Below are 19668 nucleotides of genomic sequence, written 5' to 3'. Positions count from 1 at the left end.
TTTCTAGATTTTTTTTAAAAAAAAAACCCATGAGAATTGGAATATATACAAGACATTATTGACTAACAGATGCATTGAACAAAAAAGATGAAAGTAAAAGCAAGCAACTTGCAATGGAAAAATTACAAAGTGGGAGGGTTTTGAAAGATTCATTAAATCCAGCCCTGTTTGTAGCGACGGAAAAGGTCCTCCGTTTGAGCATTCTTCAAAGCACTGCAGGCAATTACATAGACGCATATCAGTACCACCACTGCCACCATGAGAATTATGTTCACTTTCCTCCATTCACTCCTCAAGTTCCCCAACAGACCAGCTCTGCACGATTTGCAGTTATAGCAGAGTTGGGTCTGGTCATTGCTCCACAGATAGCAGTCAGGGTCCCCAGTTGGGTTCGTCGGGTTCGTCCACACGGTTGGGTTCACAAAATTGTAGCCACAGGCTGTAGGAGGCTTACAACATCCTGACTGCCAAACAGAACTTTAAACTAATCAGAAAATAAATATACACTGGATCGCAAACATGATCAGTCAGTGTGTATCCATATATTGCCAAAACTAGCTACTATAAATTTCATACAGATTCTAGAGACAAAGATATTACATTTTTTTTATTTAAAAAAAGGTGAACTTTTAATAGCGTCAAAATCCCATGATTTCATATTAATAATTCGTCTGTTAGGCACTTATTACTCCATTGACACTACCTTCTCCGACCCAATAAATGAAAACTTTTTCATCTAACAATTTGTTTTCCCCAGCTGCTCCCACAGTTCAGAAAAAAGAAAGCATTATCACAAGCTATGAATTGATCTATGATGAAGATAGCAAAACATGTGTATAGATAATCTTGTGGGCATAACTTTGATTCTAAGTTTAATTACAGAGTTCAGTGTTCATTGTTTGGAAACTGTTCAATCAACAGTTAAAAGTGGACATATTTATGGGATACTTATCCTATGTTCTTACGGTGAGGGAATGAAGATCTAAAGACCAGTTTGGTTGTCTGGAAAACAAGAGTCCTCGTATTAATTCTCTAGAAGGGTACTTATATTTCCATAAAAAGATCACGATAATTGAGATAAATATGGGCATAACCCACAATTGAAAGAAAAAGATCAAAAAAAGAAAAGAAGAAGAAGCAGAAAGTGGACTTGCCTGAAGAGGAGAGAGATGAGCGGCAAAGAATTGATCAACGGTGATGTATTGTTGATTTAACTTGGGACAAACATCGGTGTCAGCTAGACAAGCCCTGATCTTATACCAGCTCTTGGAGTCAACTATGCGGTTTCTAAGCCAGCTGGAGTAGCCATCAACCCTATACTCCTTGTAACCCTTTCCAGGCACATCGTAGCTGCCATCAGGCCTAGTAACTACGAAAGCAAATACCAACAAGATGAGGAGGAGAGCAATGAGAATGGCCATACAGCAAAGATAGAAGGCCAAGAGAGTCTTCTTGTAGAAGCAGGCGCCGACAAAACCAGCAAGGGAGACAAGGAGGATGAGGAAGCCAAGGACAATGACAGGCCATCGAAAAAGGTGGATGCAAACGTTGTCAGGCTTTTGGGCGAACCAGATGCCGGCTGCAATGATAGGGATGGAGCAAAGGAAGGCTGCGAAATTGAGAATCGCTGTTATGTAATTAGCTAATCCCATAATTGTTTAAGGATGAGAGCAACGAATAGGAGTTTGGAGAAAGGAGAGCAGAATATCTGAATAAGCCTGAATCTTAGAAGATTGGGTTTTTTGGGCTGTTTTGGACCTTTTTTTTTTTTTATCGGTTCACTGGTTTAGTCAATATTACTTACTAAAAAGTAGCAAGGTCTGCTCTCACTCCCAGTTCTACTCCCACACTCCAATTTTTTTCTCAATCTTTTTAATTACCAAAGGAATTTTGTTAAATTAAATTATTAGTATTTTTATATAAAAAGATATTTACTTGTTTGACCAAAATTCATGTAAACAATATATATATTTCAAATTTTAATTTGCTTCTCTAAAATCAAGCTCATATTGAGAGTTGAAAATCATACAACTCCAAATTCAATAATTCTATTTGCTTATTTAGCTTTTTATGCGTGTAATATTAGCCATATAAGTAATTTTCTTTTATTTTGAAATTTTTTTATGGTATTATCAATTAAATTTTTTAATTATTATGTCAAAAAAAAGGGAGAGATCAAGTTCCTATAATTAAAATAGGGTGATTAAATTTAAAACGTGCAGAAAGCACATTAACTGAAAATAGGAATAACAAAACTCGAATGATCCAATTTATTTCGAATTAATCCTTACTTGATAGATTGAGTTTTTTTCTTTTTGAAAAGTGGATGTTGGGTGAGATAAGATAAGGTGAGGTGAGGCATAACAAAACTCGAATGATCCAATTTATTTCGAATTAATCCTTACTTGATAGATTGAGTTTTTTTCTTTTTGAAAAGTGGATGTTGGGTGGGATAAGATAAGGTGAGGTGAGGCAGGATGAATTTTTTTTTCTTTTGAAGTATGGGCGTAGAACGGTTATCCTGTCCCACTATATGAAATTACCATTTTACACTTACACATATATAATTATTAGAAGGTAAATTATAAAAATGCATCATATATAACTATTAAAAAATAAAAATATTTTATATTTAAATTAAGACAAGGGAACAGGCTGGCTAAAGCATGCAAAAATGGATATTTCTAATATTCATGGAGTTGATAGTAGTTTTTAAGATCACAAGGGTAAAATTATAAAAATGCATATAACTATTGAAAGGGTAAAATATTTTGTGTTTGACTCTTTTTTTTAATTATGTTTAAATTAAAATAAGATAGTGCTAGGTGAGGCAGAGATGATTGTATTCAATATTCATGAAAATGGTAGGGGTTTTGAAGATCAAACATTCACTATAGAATGTATAGATTAAAATAAAGATGGGTGGTACGTTTACATGCAGTTAGTGTAAAAATAATGGTGACGATTAAATTAAATATTATAACGATACTGTAACATAAGGTAAAAAATAAACTAAATGCATCGTCTATCCAAATTCAGGCTAAGATTAGAAGTTATCCTACATATTACTTAAACTTGGGTTGTTAAACAAAGTTGAATCTTGCAATTATTTCATCCATAAGTGCATTTGATAATTTCGAGTATTTCAGAACATTATTGACAATAAATGAATAAAATTTCGCATATAAATTATTATTTAATCACTTTCCAAAGAAAACTTATTTAATCAAATTTATTGCGTTACTATCACCGATATTCGCATAGAGAATTAAAATATTGCATTTTTTATTTTTGAAAATATGACGTTATTAGTTCAATTTTTATATTTTCATATAAGGGTTAGCGAAATTAAAAGATATTTTTTTTAGAGACTCATCTCACAATATCTTACAATTTAGAGAAAAAGAAAACACTCGATCGTTATAACTTATAAGTGGTAAAAGATAATATTCATCAATACAAACATGACATATTTAAAGTGATTGCAAGCACTTAATATAATAAGAAAATCAACTTCGAATGGTCCAAAGTGACGAGTAAAAATTGGCAAAAAAATCGAATATCCACCAAATTAGAAAGGAGAATGACAAAATCATCCTAAAATCACTTGCAAAAAGCAAGATTACATGTATAAGTAATGTAACGTCCCCTAACCCTATACCGTCAGGGTTACGAGACATTACCAGTCAGTACAGTCCAATTCCGGTCATTAATTAAAATAAATATTCACACTCATCCTAGTTTTAAGATGTCGTCCCATTAATGGGCCCTCGCGATCCAATATGAATAGTAAATTCAATTTGGAACTAATTTAGAATCACTACAAATTTTTAATAAATTTCAAAATTCATACTATATACCGTTGCCAACCATAATTTACTTATTTCATCAATACTTTTACAACCTAAATGACTCTCATTAAATATCCTAGGTACATGTCATTATCAATACTCAACATACTTTACCTCATTGAATTCAGGATCGGCCTGGGATGCTGATTCAACAGTCTAGCCTTAACTTAACCTGCGCACGGAAACAAACCGTACGCTGAGTATACACTCAGTGGTATTTCTATAATCCGAACACTTAAACAATTATAAAACTTACTAATTTATATATATTGAACTATTCAAACTCAATGAGTATTCTAACATTCACTTTCCAACCATTGTTTTGGTCTACTTTAAATTTCAAATCATTTATTAATTTCAATAGCAATTAATCAATCAGTAATGTTCATTAACAATCAGAACAATTATTTATTCAGTAACAGCCACTTATTCGGTAACAATCAATTATTCAATAATAACCAGTTATTCAGTATCGATCAATTGATCGGTTATCTAGTATATTCGGTAACAGTCAATTATTCAGTAATAATCAGTTATTTTATACTTTTATTTATCCCTATTAACATGACTTGGACTCAGACGGATACACAGATCCAACCAACACACCAGTACGACACATAGTGCCTCATCGGCCGAAGCCGAAACAGTAACAGTAACAGTAGCAATACGCTACACAGAGTACCTCATCAGAACAAATTCAGAACAGTAACAGTAACAGTATTCAACACACAAAGTGCTGAATCGATAACGGTAACAGTAACAGTATTCGACACACAAAGTGCCGAATCGGTAACAGTAACAGTAACAGTAGCCGACACATAAGTGCCTGATCAGTAAGCCAACAAAACCCGTACTCTTCCATATCCTATGGCATGCCAACTATATCCGACTAGCCCGACTAGTTAATAGGGTATTTAATTCACTTTTCAGTATAATTTCTATCTTAGTTCAGTATCAATTATAATTCACTTTCTCAATTCAATAATTCTTTCCTTAATATACCATTCCAATAATTACATATATTCACACATTTTCACAATCTAATACATTTTCATTCAATTCAATATATATATCTAAATTATTCACATTAATTTATAATTTAATACAATTCAATTCACTTTTCATTTTCATATAATTAAATTCCACAGTAAGCACATGTTCATAATTATTTCACCACATTTTCAAATCAAATCATTTCAATAAAAACACAATACCAATAATTCATACTTTAATTATTTACCATAACATTCAATTAAAATACAACAATTATTAATTAAATTCACCCTTCAATTTCAATCAGTATTCATTTTATTTCAAATAATCTAATCAATGCACCTACCATACATAATAAATTCAATAATTAAATATTAAGTTCGGATTATAGAAATACAAACCGTAGTTTTCGAGCTAACTCCCGTTGACTTTGTCTTGTCCTTTCTTACCCGAGATTTCTAGTACCACATTGACTACGGAATTAATACAATTCATAATCTTTAATACATTACTAATTTATATCTTGAGTTACAGAATTCTAAATTAAGATTCGCTAATTTTTCCTGAAACTAGACTCACAAATCTTCTTACCATAAAATTTTCAGAATTTTTGGTTTAGCCATTAAGTACAGTTTATTCTTTAAATTCACCCCTATTCTGCTGTCTGACAGTTTCGACCCTTCTTCACTAAAAATTAATTATCTCACAGTACAGAACTCGGATAATATTCCCGTTGATTTCTCCTGAAAATAGACTCATTAGAGATTCTAAACATATAACTTTAAGCCTCTAATTATTTTTATCCAATTTTTGGTGATTTTCCAAAGTCAGAACAAGGGAACCCAAATTCATTCTGACATTGTCTCACAAAATTCATTATATCTCATAATTTACAAAATTGCTTACACTGTTTCTTCTATAAGAAACTAGACTCAATAAACTTTAATTCGATCTTTTATTCATCCTCTAATTCAGTTTTTATAATTTTTGGTGATTTTTCAAACTTAGACTACTACTGCTGTCCAAAATAGTCTTAGTGCAAAATGTTGATTTTCTACTTTTAATTTCAATTTAATCCTAACTAAATTCACTTACTTTTCTATTTTAATTCATACTTTATTTCTACTCAATTTTTAACCAAACTCATACTTAACTATTAAATTTCCAACATATTTTCCATTTTGAAATTTCATCAATTTAGTCCCTACAACATAAAACTTATGAATTACTTTACAATTCAATCCTCATTTCATTTCTAACTTGAATTCCTATCAATCTAACCCCTAATTCAACTTTTTATTCAACATAAACAATATTTAGAAATCTAATAACTTTCAAAATATTCACTTAATTTCATCAAAACCTTGTCCCAAAACTTCCAAAACATCAAAATTAAGTAAAAATGGCTAAATTAACTTACCTAATTAACTTTCAAGCCTTGAAATCTAATTTTCCCTTTTTCCTTCTTTCTTTTTTCCCTTCCTTCTTTCTTTCCCCTGCTCTCTGTTTCGTTTCATTCGTTTCATCCTTTCTTTCTTTTTCTATTCTTTTTCTTTTTATTCCTTTACTTTTTTTATATATATATATTATAATAACTTAATAATAGCTATAATAAAATATCTATTTAATATCCAATATCTATTTTACATTTGCATACACATATATTATTATATTTGTCTTTAATCTATTCATTATATAAATATATTTTACTTAATACTAATATATAATTTAATAATATACTTATATAATAAGTAAATATACATGTATTTTACAATTGTATGTACATTAGTATTACACATGTCACCATATGCACCATACATTTGTCGACTTTTTATTTATTTTTCACATAAAAATCTTATAATATAATTATTTAATTAATAAATACCTTTTATAAATAATAAATATCTATTAATACTAAAATACAAGCATTACAAGTGTATGTATTTTTATTAATACACTTGTACCCAATCATTACCACACATTTGTCTTACTTTTATTTATTTTTGCCATACACTTGGCACTCTTCTTGGCTTATTTACTTATTTAGCCCTTTCAATTTTCTTTATTCTGTAATTAAACTTTCACACTTCATTCAATTTAATCATTTTATCCAATTATCCTTAATTTAAGCTAATTCACTTAATTAAACTCTAATTAACCACTCAATTGTCTTCGTAAATATTTTTAATAAATATTTACAAATCTATTTTTTCAGAAACGGAGACCCGAAAATTTACTTTTCCGATAACCGTAAAATTTGGGTCATTACAAGTAAGAGTAAAAACCATGCTAGAAGTGTAAACAAAAACTTCTAAAAGTAGAGATTTATTAAACAGTGACAAACAAATAACAGAGTCTAAATTGACTCGTGAAATCATTTATTATTCTGAAAAACTCTCAAAAATAAAAATAGATTTAGAAGCCGATATAAAGAGTCACCCACTTTTCAAAAGAAACTGTTAGTGGCTGGTGGAGTTTTAACAATGATATTGATAGACACCATCATTTGTCCATAAAAATTTATGAATAAAATAGATTTGCAAATTGAAAAAATAGAAGACACGTTGAGTGAATAAGGAGAAGAAAAGAAATGAAGAGTTGGTGGAGGAAAAAAAAGGCGGGTAGTAACCAGCTTGGAGATTAAAACCGTCACTAAAGAAAATAACTTGAAGAAAAAAAATGAAAAGTTGTTAGTACTTTTCCAAGTAAATTGTTGTTCTTAATATAAAAAAAATTTGTTTTTTCTTTTATCCGAAATCTTAAGGTGTTAGTTGATAAAACAAAATATTTATTTTAATAATTTAAAAATTATTCAACAATGGTTAATAAGACGTATTAATATGATTAGTTGATCCTATATAAATTCATACATTTTCATTGCATTAAATTCAAAAAGAACGGGTAGAGTCACTAAGAGACTCAGGGGCCATGCCCCTTAAAATGGCGGATTTTTAATTTAGGTTTTTTTATAATTTATAAAATTTTAAATTAGTAACGATAAAATTATATTTTATTTTTGAAAATAATAAAATTTTAATTTAATCTTTTAAAAATTATAAAAATATAAAATATTAAAATAATAAAATTATATTTTACTATTATAAAAATATAAAATTTAATTTTAGCTTCTGAAAAGAATTTTCTAACTCCATCACCACTATTAACTTTATGTAAAATATGCAAAGACCCATATGTATTAATCTTAGGACAGGATAAAACCAATTTCGGGCTTTAATAGAAACCCATGTTTAGCCCAAACTTGAAATTTAGATGAATAATTGGACTTGGACTAACGGCGGGCTTCTCTTAACTATTACAGCACACTGTAATCTACACAATACTAATTTTTTTTATTAAATTAATTGAACAGAAACTATTAAAAATATTTCTCACATAGTGAAATGTAGCATAATCTAATATATATTCCCAATAAAATCACTTTAGTAGTGCAATCCCCTTTTTAAATTGCTTTTCACAACCCTCTAACAACGGGACTATTTCATTCCCATAAGAAAAATAATGGCAGTATCGTCGGGTTTTATAAAAAACAAAACTGAGTTATTGGAATGCCCTTCAATATGATGTGATGGAAAAAGTAAGAGAATATTCCAAAAGAAGTGCGGTAATAATGGTGGAGATGACTCTTATGCTAGGTATTGAGGTTGCGTTGAGGGTTGCCTGTTACCTGTAGGTGAAAGGGATTAGTTAAACCTATTGTATTGGCAATACAGTGCAAGAGCCATTTTGTTGGCTCTGTAGTCCCACAATATTTACTTATCTAGTTGAAGCCGATGTCGAGTGCACTCAACTAGGATATCAAAGAAACGGGTGGTCACGTCATCTCCCATGCCCATTTTCGCCAATGAATCTGCAACATGCAACACTTGTATTTGCCAATCTCGCTCCAGCAGCCTCCAAACATTCCTAACTACTACAACAGAACAGACTCTGAGAACTCCTGTTGTTCACCACCTGGACGGCCAGTAAACAGTCACTCTCCAACAGCACTTTTCTATGCCCTTTATTTCAGGCCAGGTCCAGGCCAATGTAAATCCCCCAAATCTGCATAACAAGGACATCGCAAGAATAACAAGTTCTTATTCTTCCATATCTGCCAGCAACCACTCCAAACAGCACGTTCCACTCAACCCTTTCAAGCATATGATCCTGTCCTACCCGTACGTTAGACAATAACGAGTCCGATAGCACGTTGTTTCGTTGCTAGAAATAATCACTCCCATATCCCTTTCAAGCTGCGCACCACACACAGCACAGCCGCTATTGTCGCAGAGCCCTATTTGAAATAGTTCAGTTTTGCACAAGATCCTCTCCCGCAATACCAACCATAAGAAAAACCGTACTCTCGGAAGTAAGGCACTTTTCCAGACCATTTTCCACTGCCAACTCCCAGCACTAGCTAAAGTACCTAAAAACCTGCTATATGCCCCTCGAATTGTGAAAAGACCTAGAGAGTTGTCATTCCAACATGTATCAGGCCCTGCTAATGCACTCTGTGTTGGTATTGACCCTATCCGGAACAAAGTCTCTAAATCTAACAGTCGACCAAACTTCCCTCAGATCCACGGTCACCATGCATATCGACATATCACGCACCCTTGCATTCTCCAAACGATCATTTAACCTCAAGGCTAAGTTTCGAAACGGCCCAAGATTACCATCCCATGCATCATCCCAAAGCCAAACGTTCCTCCCGTCACTAACATTCTACCTTAAATTCTCACGTAAGAGGCTATATACATGATGTTGATACTCTGAGTATCAAGGCCTAATTTCAAACCCATAGATGTGATGGGCTTATGCTATTTCAAGGCTCAATAACAAGATCAAAGGTTGAACAAATCAAATCAATATTCGATCAAAGACAATAAGTGAAAATGAATCTTTTCACGGAATGGGAAAATGATACATTCACAAAATAGGTGGAATTTATTAAAATCAATTCAACCAAGTTGTTAGTTTTCAAGCTAAAAAAATTAGTCAACCTGTCATGAATTTTTTGACGGCATCCAGACATTTATTGGCTTAGATGTCTGCACAGAGTTTGAAGAATTATCTTTTAGCTTCGAAGTGCACTCTAAATCACTCAATTTTGAGTTCGGAAGCCCAAATTATAAGCGTTTTAGTGAAGACTGTGTGAGAAGAATTTCTATACAGGATTATTACGAAAATTATGAGTTTCGGGTTTTTTATTCAAGTTTAAATCATATTGAGTTCGAGTTTCATGGTTAATTTTTATTATATACGAGCTCAATATTGTATTTATTAAGTTTTATTATTTTATCATTTATTTATTCTGAATTTTGGATAACTTTTAAGTTAGTTAAGAGTTTTATATGAATAAAAAAATTTAATTTAAAACTACTTGTTATTAAATTTAGTATACTTTAATAATTTTATTTAGATATACTTAATTAGCCTATATAAAGACCTCTTCTTTGTACATCTATCATTTTTCATTTACTTTTTTTGCCCCGTCATCCGAGATTAGGTTTTTACCTTCTTTTCTTTAAATAATTAATTAATAGAAAAAATTTTATTAATATCTATGATATTTTTTCTATAAAAAAAGATATCTATGATATTTTGTTAATTATAAAAGTTAAACTTAAAATAATGGTTTAAAATTGGATGCCTGACTTGTGAGTTAATCCATGGATCTATTATTTTAGATATATTAGAGTTAAAAAAAAATCTGACTTAAGAGTGATAAAAAGAAATTCTATGCATATTGGCTACAGAGTACAGATTCTAAATAGGGGATATATACACCTCTTTAAACAAATCATTTAATTTAAATTTGAAATCACAATAATTTAATTTTTAATTTTTAATGCACTTTAAAAATAAAAACAAATAATTATTTAAATATTTTTAAATAATTAAATTGAATGGATAAAAAATTTAGAAAGTAACATGAAAAAAAAATAAACACCACATAAAACCATCAATATTTAAAATATAAATGATCTCAATTATTAACTTAAAGAATAACACAAAACTAATTTTTATCATTTTTTTTCTTTTCCTTTACATTCTCCCTATTTTTCTTCTTTTATCAGCTCTCTCCTTTCACTCTCAGGTAAAATAAAAACAAAACCACTTGGTAAAACCTCAAACCCCAACATTTACCGTGTGTTTATTTATTTACTTTTTACTAATAATTATAAATTATAGATGTAAGGAATGGGATTGCTGCATTCAACTGCATGGATAACTAGTGATTATAATTTAATCCTTTAATTACAATTAATTATGTTTTCTTCTTCCAATTTTATTTATAATTATTAATACCATTAATAATAGGTTTCCACTTTTCAGAGAACAGAACTTAACACCTCATTGATGTTACAGATAGTAAATAAAAACATGTCTGTTTGTTGAAAGGTCACTGTCTTAAAAATTTATATAATAATTACGAAAAATGAATTTCATATGAATTTTTCAATTTTGGACAAACCAATCCATCTTATTCATACAGACACAAGACACTAGTGTTTTGAGTGGATCTTACTCCCTTCTTTTAGGGTTAATTCATAAGATATCCTTAAATTATAATTTAAATTTAAATTAATCCTCCAAATTTACAATATTTTTATTAAATTTACAAAATTTAGGATTTATCTAAGATTTGATTAATGATCCATTTAAAATATTAAATAAACTGAAAATTAATATTTCGATGATTTGATTTTTTAAAGCATATTAGATAATTCATAATGAAAAATAATAATAAAAAAATTTTTCAATAAAAAAAGTGTGAAAAATGATAAATAGGTTGTGAAATTTTTTCAATTTTTTTTAACATTATCTTAAAATATTTTAATTTTAAAAATATTAAAAATTACATTTTATCAAACAATATAATTATATTTTCTACTTAATTTTAAAAAACATACTAAACAAATTATATAGCTTAAATTTAATATATAATATTTTAATTTATGAAACAACAGCTAAGTTTGAACTATCAACTTAAGTGAGGGTGCGTGGAAAATAACTAATTTACTAATTACAACACCACATTTTAGTAATAAAATATTTGAACAATAACAGTGATTTGGAATTATATTATTCCTATTTTAACAATAACATGACATTTATTATTAACCATAATTTTACAAACCGAATATAGCGCAGACAGTTTTGATACGTCCCCTTCCACTGTAATACTAATCATTATATTATTCCAACTGAAATTGAATGTCACGTACAGTTATATATTCGATACCCAATTTGAAATTCACTAATATTTTAATACAAAATAAAAGATTTTGGTAACAAAATTCAATGCCGGTACTGTTATTGTAGATCATTGGAGGCATGTGGTGGACAAGCTTCATTTCCTTATCTTCATAAAAAAGGGTGGAGTCCAAAAATTGCCTTGAATCGAAGGTGTGCCAATTTCCTAGTCACACAATCTCTTTCTTTGTATATATATGTATAAACATTGTACCGATTTTGTTAGAGTCATTTCAAGTGATGATAATGCATGCATGTATGTACCACCACCAATTCAATGTACATGAATATAAAATTCCAAGATATTTAAAAAAAAAAATACTTGGTAGGTTGAATTAAGAAAAACACTGTAAAAAGGTAAATATATTCATTGAACTTTCAAAAGATTAAAATTATGACTTTCAAAAAAGAAAAAGTCAGCAGTCAAAATTTCATTTTCCTTTCCCAATTTGTAAGTTGGGTTTCTTTGGGTCTATCTTTTATTAATTATTGGAAATTCCAGATTAATGTTTTTTTCTTTATAGGTGAAATTTCAATCTATGATGAAGCCAATATAGCAAATGGTCCCAGATTACCTGCTGGGACAAGATATACGTTGTCTTTTCTTATGTATTTATCCACCAATGTCAGTTATGTTATGTGCCACAAATACACCTTTCTGGAAAAAGTGCAGCCTATAAAAGAACAGAAGAAGGATCTGGATCAGCTGTTTAGAAAAAAAAACACACAAGTTACAAATGTTTCCTGTCAAAGCAGAGGCCTGGTATTAAATGTAGATTTTTCAATTAAAAGTTTAATAACATGGGTTTTCCTCGTTTTAATTTGGTCAATTTTGATAAAATCTCACATGCTGGGATTCCATTAATTGTCAAAAAAGAGAGATTATTTATCTTCAATGATGATCAATCAGTTTGGTTCTTTTCCACAACTGTCGATGTTTACACAGCTAGCACCAAAAAATGAAGCGATAAAGTTGTCACCATTGCAAATCATAGATTGAACATAAAGGTAGTTTGATTTGGCCAATTTAACATGCATTGAGAAAGAAAAAAGAAAAAAAAAGGAGGAGGAAATTCTGGGTTTTTTCGATGAGGAACTGATGAAGATGATGACTTAATTTAATTTCTATATATCAATATGATGCTATTTCCCATACTAAAAACCGTCGGGAAATTAGGCTTAGGCCCATAGGAATAACTGATTATATATAATCGCCAGCAATAATCGACAAATTAATGAATTAAGCCGAGCTTCTACTAATAATAATATTGCCGCCCTGTTATAACATCATCTCTAGACAAAAGTCTGAGAATACCTTGATTATCCAAAAGAAGAAAAAAAAAACCATAATGTATCGTCCACAAAACTGGTTGTCTAAATAGGATAATATTAAAGGAATAATTATTGATCATTTTGAGAAAATATTTACTAATCTGGAAAATGTCCATAAATAATGCTACTAATCACTAGTATTAGGTGGCTTCATTTTAATCAGTCTAAACATGAACTACATGGTTATTCATTTCAGTTTTGTTCTTAGCAGAAGTTGTCAAGTAACGCTAATAGATCTGATAAGGAGGGTTGTCGGGGATGACTTATTGTTTTCTTCTAAACCCGGTCTTGGGGCGGCAAGTTTGAGTTCCAAATCGGGCACCAGATTTGAAGACATGGATTCTGCTGTTGCATTTGATGTTTTTGTCTGAGAATCAATGCATCCGTACTGCAACTTATCGAACATGAGATGATGATGATGCTGGGAGTTAGAGGTATTAACATAAGGTGCAACCATGCTACTGCTTCTAACCTGTCATGTTCATAGGATGTCTCTGGTTAGATTTTTAATTAGGATGTAAACTGAAGGACCATAACTAGGGATATGATAATTATATAATTATATATAGTATATACCATGTCAAACAAGCTGGAACGGCGCTTCTTTTTGTTGAGAGTTGACTGTCGAAGAAAATACTTTTGAGCATGGCTTGCAACTTGGGTTGGAGTTCTTGTAGTAACGAAGTTTTTAGAGATGCCTCTCCAGTCTCCTTTCCCTAGCTTCTCCAACCCTATTAAAAACACTCGATGTTCCTCCTCTGTCCATGGAACTCCTAACCAATCCAAACAATTCTGGTTATTTATTTTTCTAGGGACAAAAAATCTTACCAAACACAACCTGATATGAATAGTATGGTTCTATTTTAATGAGTTTGTTTGATAAAAAGAAACAAACCTTTCTTTCTTTCATGAGATGGGGCCATGAGACCATCAGATAGATAACCAATATTGGAAGTAGTTTTATCAGAAAGTTCATCCATGGAGATTCTAGGAGAAGACAAAGAAGATGAAGGAGAGGGAGATGAAGGAGAGGCTGAGGACGATAAGCAATCCATGCTAATACTCTTCTTCATACTGTCTGATGATGATGAAGAGATGCCAAGGTGAGCACCGAAAAGCCTAAGTCCTCCCACAACACTAGACCCTCTAAAAGTGGTGCAGGTCCTTGAATTGTGGCCTATGTTTCCACAATGTGAGCATTTCCTGCCCATTTCTGTCCAGACAAAGCTCAAACAAACCAAGCACACCCAAAAATAACAACCTCAAACAGACACAGAGATCAGAGACAGGAAAAAAAAAGGAAAAATAGAAAGAGAGAGAGAGAGAGAGAAGAAGAAGAAGAATTAAATAAGAGATATGTTGGGAGGTATATATGATGATGGAGTAGGTGTGGGTTTATGAAAATGGAGGCATACCTAGAGAAGGTGATTGGATGGACATAGTTTATTATTGGATATTTTTTTTCCTACTTGGGGTTCCAAACAAATGAAAAATACAATACCACACTTCTCTTAATAGATTTCTTTTTTTTTTTTTTATATTATCTCATGCTCCGCATCTTTTCTTTTCCTTTTTATTTTTCATCCATGGATAATGTAGCAAGCATGATATATACATATATGCGGTATATGTTTTTGAAAATTAAATCAGAATATGTTGAGATTCGCATTCAAGATAACAAAATAAATAAATCAAAATTGAACTTCCGGCTTAGCTTAATAATATTTTATATACAATTTTTTATAAACATAGATAGGATTAAATAAAAAATAATAAAATTTAATACGAGATCAAATTATACATTGCTACAAGAGTTAACTTGTAATTTTCTTATTGTATTGACTTGTATCTTTATGGCTTTCAAAAGAATTAAATTAAGATTTTAACATGTGAGAATTATAATTTTATTATATATTAATTTAAGATTTTATGTATTTTGAGGTCTAAAACTATAATTCTTCATTTTAAGGGGGTCATGCCTTACCCTTGCCTCCTCCTTCTCGACCACAGGTATTTTCTTTCATTTTATGATCTAAATCTAATCTTATTTGAGTTGAGAGTAATATTTAAGTAAAATCCTTTCAACAATGTCAAATTAAATAATTTATATACATTGATACACATACATATACATATAATTTCCCTCTAATTGCTGACTCCAACAAATCATTCCTATAAACTAACAAAACATGAAGACATAGAAGAAAATTAAAATAATAATGAAAAGAAATACGAGAGAAAGAAAGGGGAAGACGAAGATCCTCCAATAGTTTGGAGGCGTGGACTTGAGAAAGAAAGGGATAAGAAGTATCTTATAAAATCAGGTGTTTCAAACTTTGAACCCCCATAAATTGATAATTAAATGAATTAATAAATATATGTGGTATTTGTTTCTTTCGCATAAAAAATAAATAATTTATATGCTTAATGTTATTGTGAATTAATTCTAAAAATAAAAAAATGTGAATGTCAATTCGACTATTTTTTTATTATCAAACATTTTTCATTTATTTCATTATAATGAAATATTAGAATTGTGAAACAATATTTGACATTTGTTATAAAATAAAGAAGAAAGAAAATAAAAAGGATTTTTATATTTATAAATTAAATAAATATAAGGGTTAAATATAAATTTGTTATTTGAATTTGTCCATTTCTCCCATATTAGTATTTATAGTTTTTTTTTGTCTCAAATTGATACTCAAACTTTTTTTTTGTCCACTATATTGGTACCCGAGTCTAACGCGTTACTTTTTTGCTGACGTGGCAATGCTGGTCACTTGTGCGTCGCTACGTGTTGTGTCCTCTTTGGCCCTCTTTTTCTTTTTATTTTCTTTCTCATTTCCCCTTTTTTATTTTCTTCTTTTTCTTGTTCCTACTATAGCTCCTTGCTTCTACACAGTTGGCCACTGTCCGATCTCCTCCAATGAGCTCTCCTACCAACAACGACTGCTGTCCGACCTGTTTTCTTTGATTAGGTGAATAGAAGGCACCAAAATGGTGAAAGAGAGAGAGAGAAAAAAATGATACAAATAGAAAGAGTGTATAGTGTTGGAGGTGTGGGATATGAAGAAAGGGGAATTGACATGGTAAAATCAGATAGAGCTAAACTCTCATTTCAATAGTTCACTGTCTAGAACAAGAGAGCATCAAGCTTTCTCCTATACTTTACCATGTTCGACAAGAATAACATGAAAAAAAAAGCTCAGAAAACAACAGAAATATTGCAATTATGGGTAACTCAAGAGATTGACCAAAAATGAAAATAGAATTTCTTATGATTAAAAATTATCCAGTTCAACTATGAGACACAAGGGAAATTATGGGGGGAGAAAGAGTATGAGTTGCACATCCAACAAAAACAATGAAAAATACCCAATTCCCAATTTGAAGTGGGGCAAACATATGTACCTATTCAATATTTAGATGAAATGGAGAGAAATAGAGAGAGAGAGCGAAAATAGAAGCTTTCATTTACAAATAGAAGCTTTCATTTACCTTTTGGCAAATATGTATGCATTATTCAATGTGAAAATTTTCACTTTCTCCCCCATTTTTCATGTCGGTTTTTACTTATTTGCAATCCCCATAGAATATTAATTTGCATCTCCATTTGGGTGGTATATCTGAGAAAAAGAAGAAGAAGAAGACAACAAAGAAGCAAAGAAGAAGAAGAAGAAAGGTGAAAGAGACAACATTTGATGTTGTTTAACCCATTTCTCAAAACCTTATATGTAACACCCCTAACACGTATCCATCGCCAGAATAGGGTTACGAGGTATTACCGGACTCATACACTAGCATTTATACAAAATCGAGTCATAAATTTGCATTCCAAATCAAAACTTTTGAAATTTCACCATAAAGTCCCTAATATAGGCTTACGGGGCCCATTACATGCTTTAGAAGTGATTTGGAACTAAACCGGTAACTTTGGAAAACTTTGAAAAAACTTTCTTGAAGTTAGGGGCACACGCCCTTGTGGCCAGCCCGTGTGGCTCCCATGGCTGTGTGGCCAGCCCGTGGGCAGTTCTGACTTACAACTTCTTAAGCAACAAAGGGGCACACGGCCTGGGCACACGCCCATGTGGCTAGGCCGTGTGGTAAACTAATTTTTCACCATTTTTAAGCCATTTTTACATGATTCTGACACACTACTATCCTTGAAACCCGTGTCCTTCACACGACCAAGACACACGATCGTGCCTTTTGCTTGTGTACTATCCTGACTTCACATTTAAGGATGCAGGGGACACACGGTCTATCAACATGCCCGTGTCCAAGCCGTGTGTCTCACACGGTCTGATCACACGCCCTTGTGACATGCCTTGTGGACTCAAAATGAACCTTAGTTCAAATGTACCAACCCCACACACCTTGATTAGTAAGCAATTTAAAATACAATCTTTCAACCAGTCCAAAACATGATTAAACATATCTAATACACACTAAAACCACTAGTACAACAATCTATTATATGTATTTTATTTATAAGAACCATTGAAATTAGATCAAAATGAATTATATTATATCATACACTTTACATTATGAGCCAACTATCAACATTCTTTACTAATATCTTTTATACATAAAATAACATCAAAACAACCTAGGTACATGCCATTCTTTAGGTTAAGAAGCTTCACCAAGTATTTGAGTTCAGAAGTTGGCTTGAATGCTGAGACGTTAGTTATGTTTGTACCTAACCTGTGCACGGAAACTATAACACCCTTAACCCGTATTCAACATCGGGACAGGGCTCAAGGTATTACCGAAACTTTACACTTTCAGTATACTAACTCGGGTCACAAAATTTCATTTGAATTTAAAACCTTTCAATCATGAACATCTCGTCCCTTGTATAGGCCTTCGAGACCTATAACATATCGGAAGACAATACGGGACAAATACGGGCACGTTTGATTAACCTTAGGCTCCTCAGAAAATTTTTTCTTAACATAAAGGGACACACACCCGTGTAGGTGGGCTGTGTGGACTTATGCTCTTCAACCGTGGGCAACACTGACTTATCAACACGGCCATGGAACACGCCCGTGCTGCCTGCCCGTGGACGAAACTGTCATTTTAACACAGCCATGGCGCACGCCCGTATGGCCTACCCGTGTACAACTTTGAGCTAAAATTTTAAGTGCAAGGGACACACGGCCATAACACACGCCCATGGGAGAGAACCATGTGTCCTACAAGACTGGGCGTGTGTCTAACCATGTGGACCTTAATAGGCTATTTTCCAAGCCTTTAATCACCCCTTTCTACTACTTGTGCCTAATGGTTACCAAGTTTATACACTTGTAAATAATCTAAATGAAAATAGTTATATGGAAACTTCATATCATTAGTTTCATACATAAATAGTTATTTCCTATTTAGTGTCATGGGTTCCCATATTACATTAATCCATCTGAAATTGACTCATTCATGTGATTCATTACCAATTGATAATAACCCATCATTTGTAATTAAAATCATACATAAAATCGTACGTCATAGCCTACTTAAATTAAGCCAATTTTCATGGCCATATACAAAGAGATAAACATGTTTGTACATGCCTTTACTGGGCAAATCAAATGACACATATAACAAAATACTTAAAAATACTATACCTACCATTGAACAGAATAAACAGAGTCTTTATACCAAAGCTTGTTTAGTTAATAGTGTGTTGCTTCTCCCACCCGTCTTTCAATCCTTATGAGTCATCGAGCTTTGTAAAACAGGGAAAAGAGAGAGGTAAGCATTTTCATGCTTAGTAAGCTCGAATAACCGAAGAGTAAACTTACTGAGTAATTAGCATACATCCATGCTTAAATCATGAAATCATTCAATATGAAATGATTTCCTATCACATGCACTCAATCAATGAGTTAGTCACATAATCATGTATCATGTAATTTAACTAGAGCTCATTCAACATTTCATTCATACATGTATCCTACGTTAATCTCGTTGAGTTTCTAGGAAATCTCGATGGAATACCCATTATCCGTCAATTCATTCAAATGATCTTTCCATATATGTGCTCCCGCGAACCTCACATCATATGGCGGGATTACCAGTCCAAGCTAAATCCCCCATTATATGAACTCATAAAATGATGTCGGGATTGCCAATCCAGGCTAAATCCCTTATAACAACAAACACTCTTAATGAGCTCGGATCTGAGTTACCAGTCCAAGCTAAATTCAGATCCTAATTGGATTACCCG

At 31.6% G+C, this 19668-nt stretch overlaps 2 protein-coding genes across 2 annotated transcripts; both read right to left on the bottom strand.

Moving 5' to 3' along the window:
• Positions 1-88: 88 nt before the first annotated feature.
• Positions 89-1798, bottom strand: LOC107937708 (tetraspanin-2). Its single transcript, XM_016870663.2, has 2 exons — positions 1155-1798; positions 89-464 (listed from the first exon to the last, which is right to left on the bottom strand). The coding sequence occupies exons 1-2, from the start codon at positions 1650-1652 to the stop codon at positions 153-155; spliced, it is 810 nt and encodes a 269-aa protein (XP_016726152.1). The 5' UTR covers positions 1653-1798; the 3' UTR covers positions 89-152.
• Positions 1799-13493: 11695 nt separating this feature from the next.
• Positions 13494-15022, bottom strand: LOC107937711 (transcription factor MYBS3). Its single transcript, XM_016870666.2, has 3 exons — positions 14332-15022; positions 14013-14209; positions 13494-13908 (listed from the first exon to the last, which is right to left on the bottom strand). Exons 1-3 carry the CDS (start codon positions 14645-14647, stop codon positions 13654-13656), a joined length of 768 nt encoding a protein of 255 aa, XP_016726155.2. The 5' UTR covers positions 14648-15022; the 3' UTR covers positions 13494-13653.
• Between the last annotated feature and the right edge of the window lie 4646 nt (positions 15023-19668).

Source organism: Gossypium hirsutum, chromosome A05 (genome assembly GCF_007990345.1).
Source record: "Gossypium hirsutum isolate 1008001.06 chromosome A05, Gossypium_hirsutum_v2.1, whole genome shotgun sequence".
Taxonomy (NCBI): Eukaryota; Viridiplantae; Streptophyta; class Magnoliopsida; order Malvales; family Malvaceae; genus Gossypium; species Gossypium hirsutum.
The sequence above is the reverse complement of the archived record's forward strand: the minus strand, read 5'-3'. Positions and strand labels throughout refer to the sequence as shown.

What these genes read in the sequence shown, in the direction of transcription:
- LOC107937708 (XM_016870663.2), bottom strand. Translation starts at nt 1,652, where the DNA reads ATGGGATTAGCTAATTACATAACAGCGATTCTCAATTTCGCAGCCTTC. An exon ending in CTCATCTCTCTCCTCTTCAG is followed by an intron (nt 465 to 1,154) that starts GCAAGTCCACTT and finishes TCTGTTTGGCAG; the next exon opens with TCAGGATGTTGTAAGCCTCC.
- LOC107937711 (XM_016870666.2), bottom strand. Translation starts at nt 14,647, where the DNA reads ATGGGCAGGAAATGCTCACATTGTGGAAACATAGGCCACAATTCAAGG. An exon ending in ATCTCATGAAAGAAAGAAAG is followed by an intron (nt 14,210 to 14,331) that starts GTTTGTTTCTTT and finishes TGGATTGGTTAG; the next exon opens with GAGTTCCATGGACAGAGGAG. An exon ending in GTTCCAGCTTGTTTGACATG is followed by an intron (nt 13,909 to 14,012) that starts GTATATACTATA and finishes TGAACATGACAG; the next exon opens with GTTAGAAGCAGTAGCATGGT.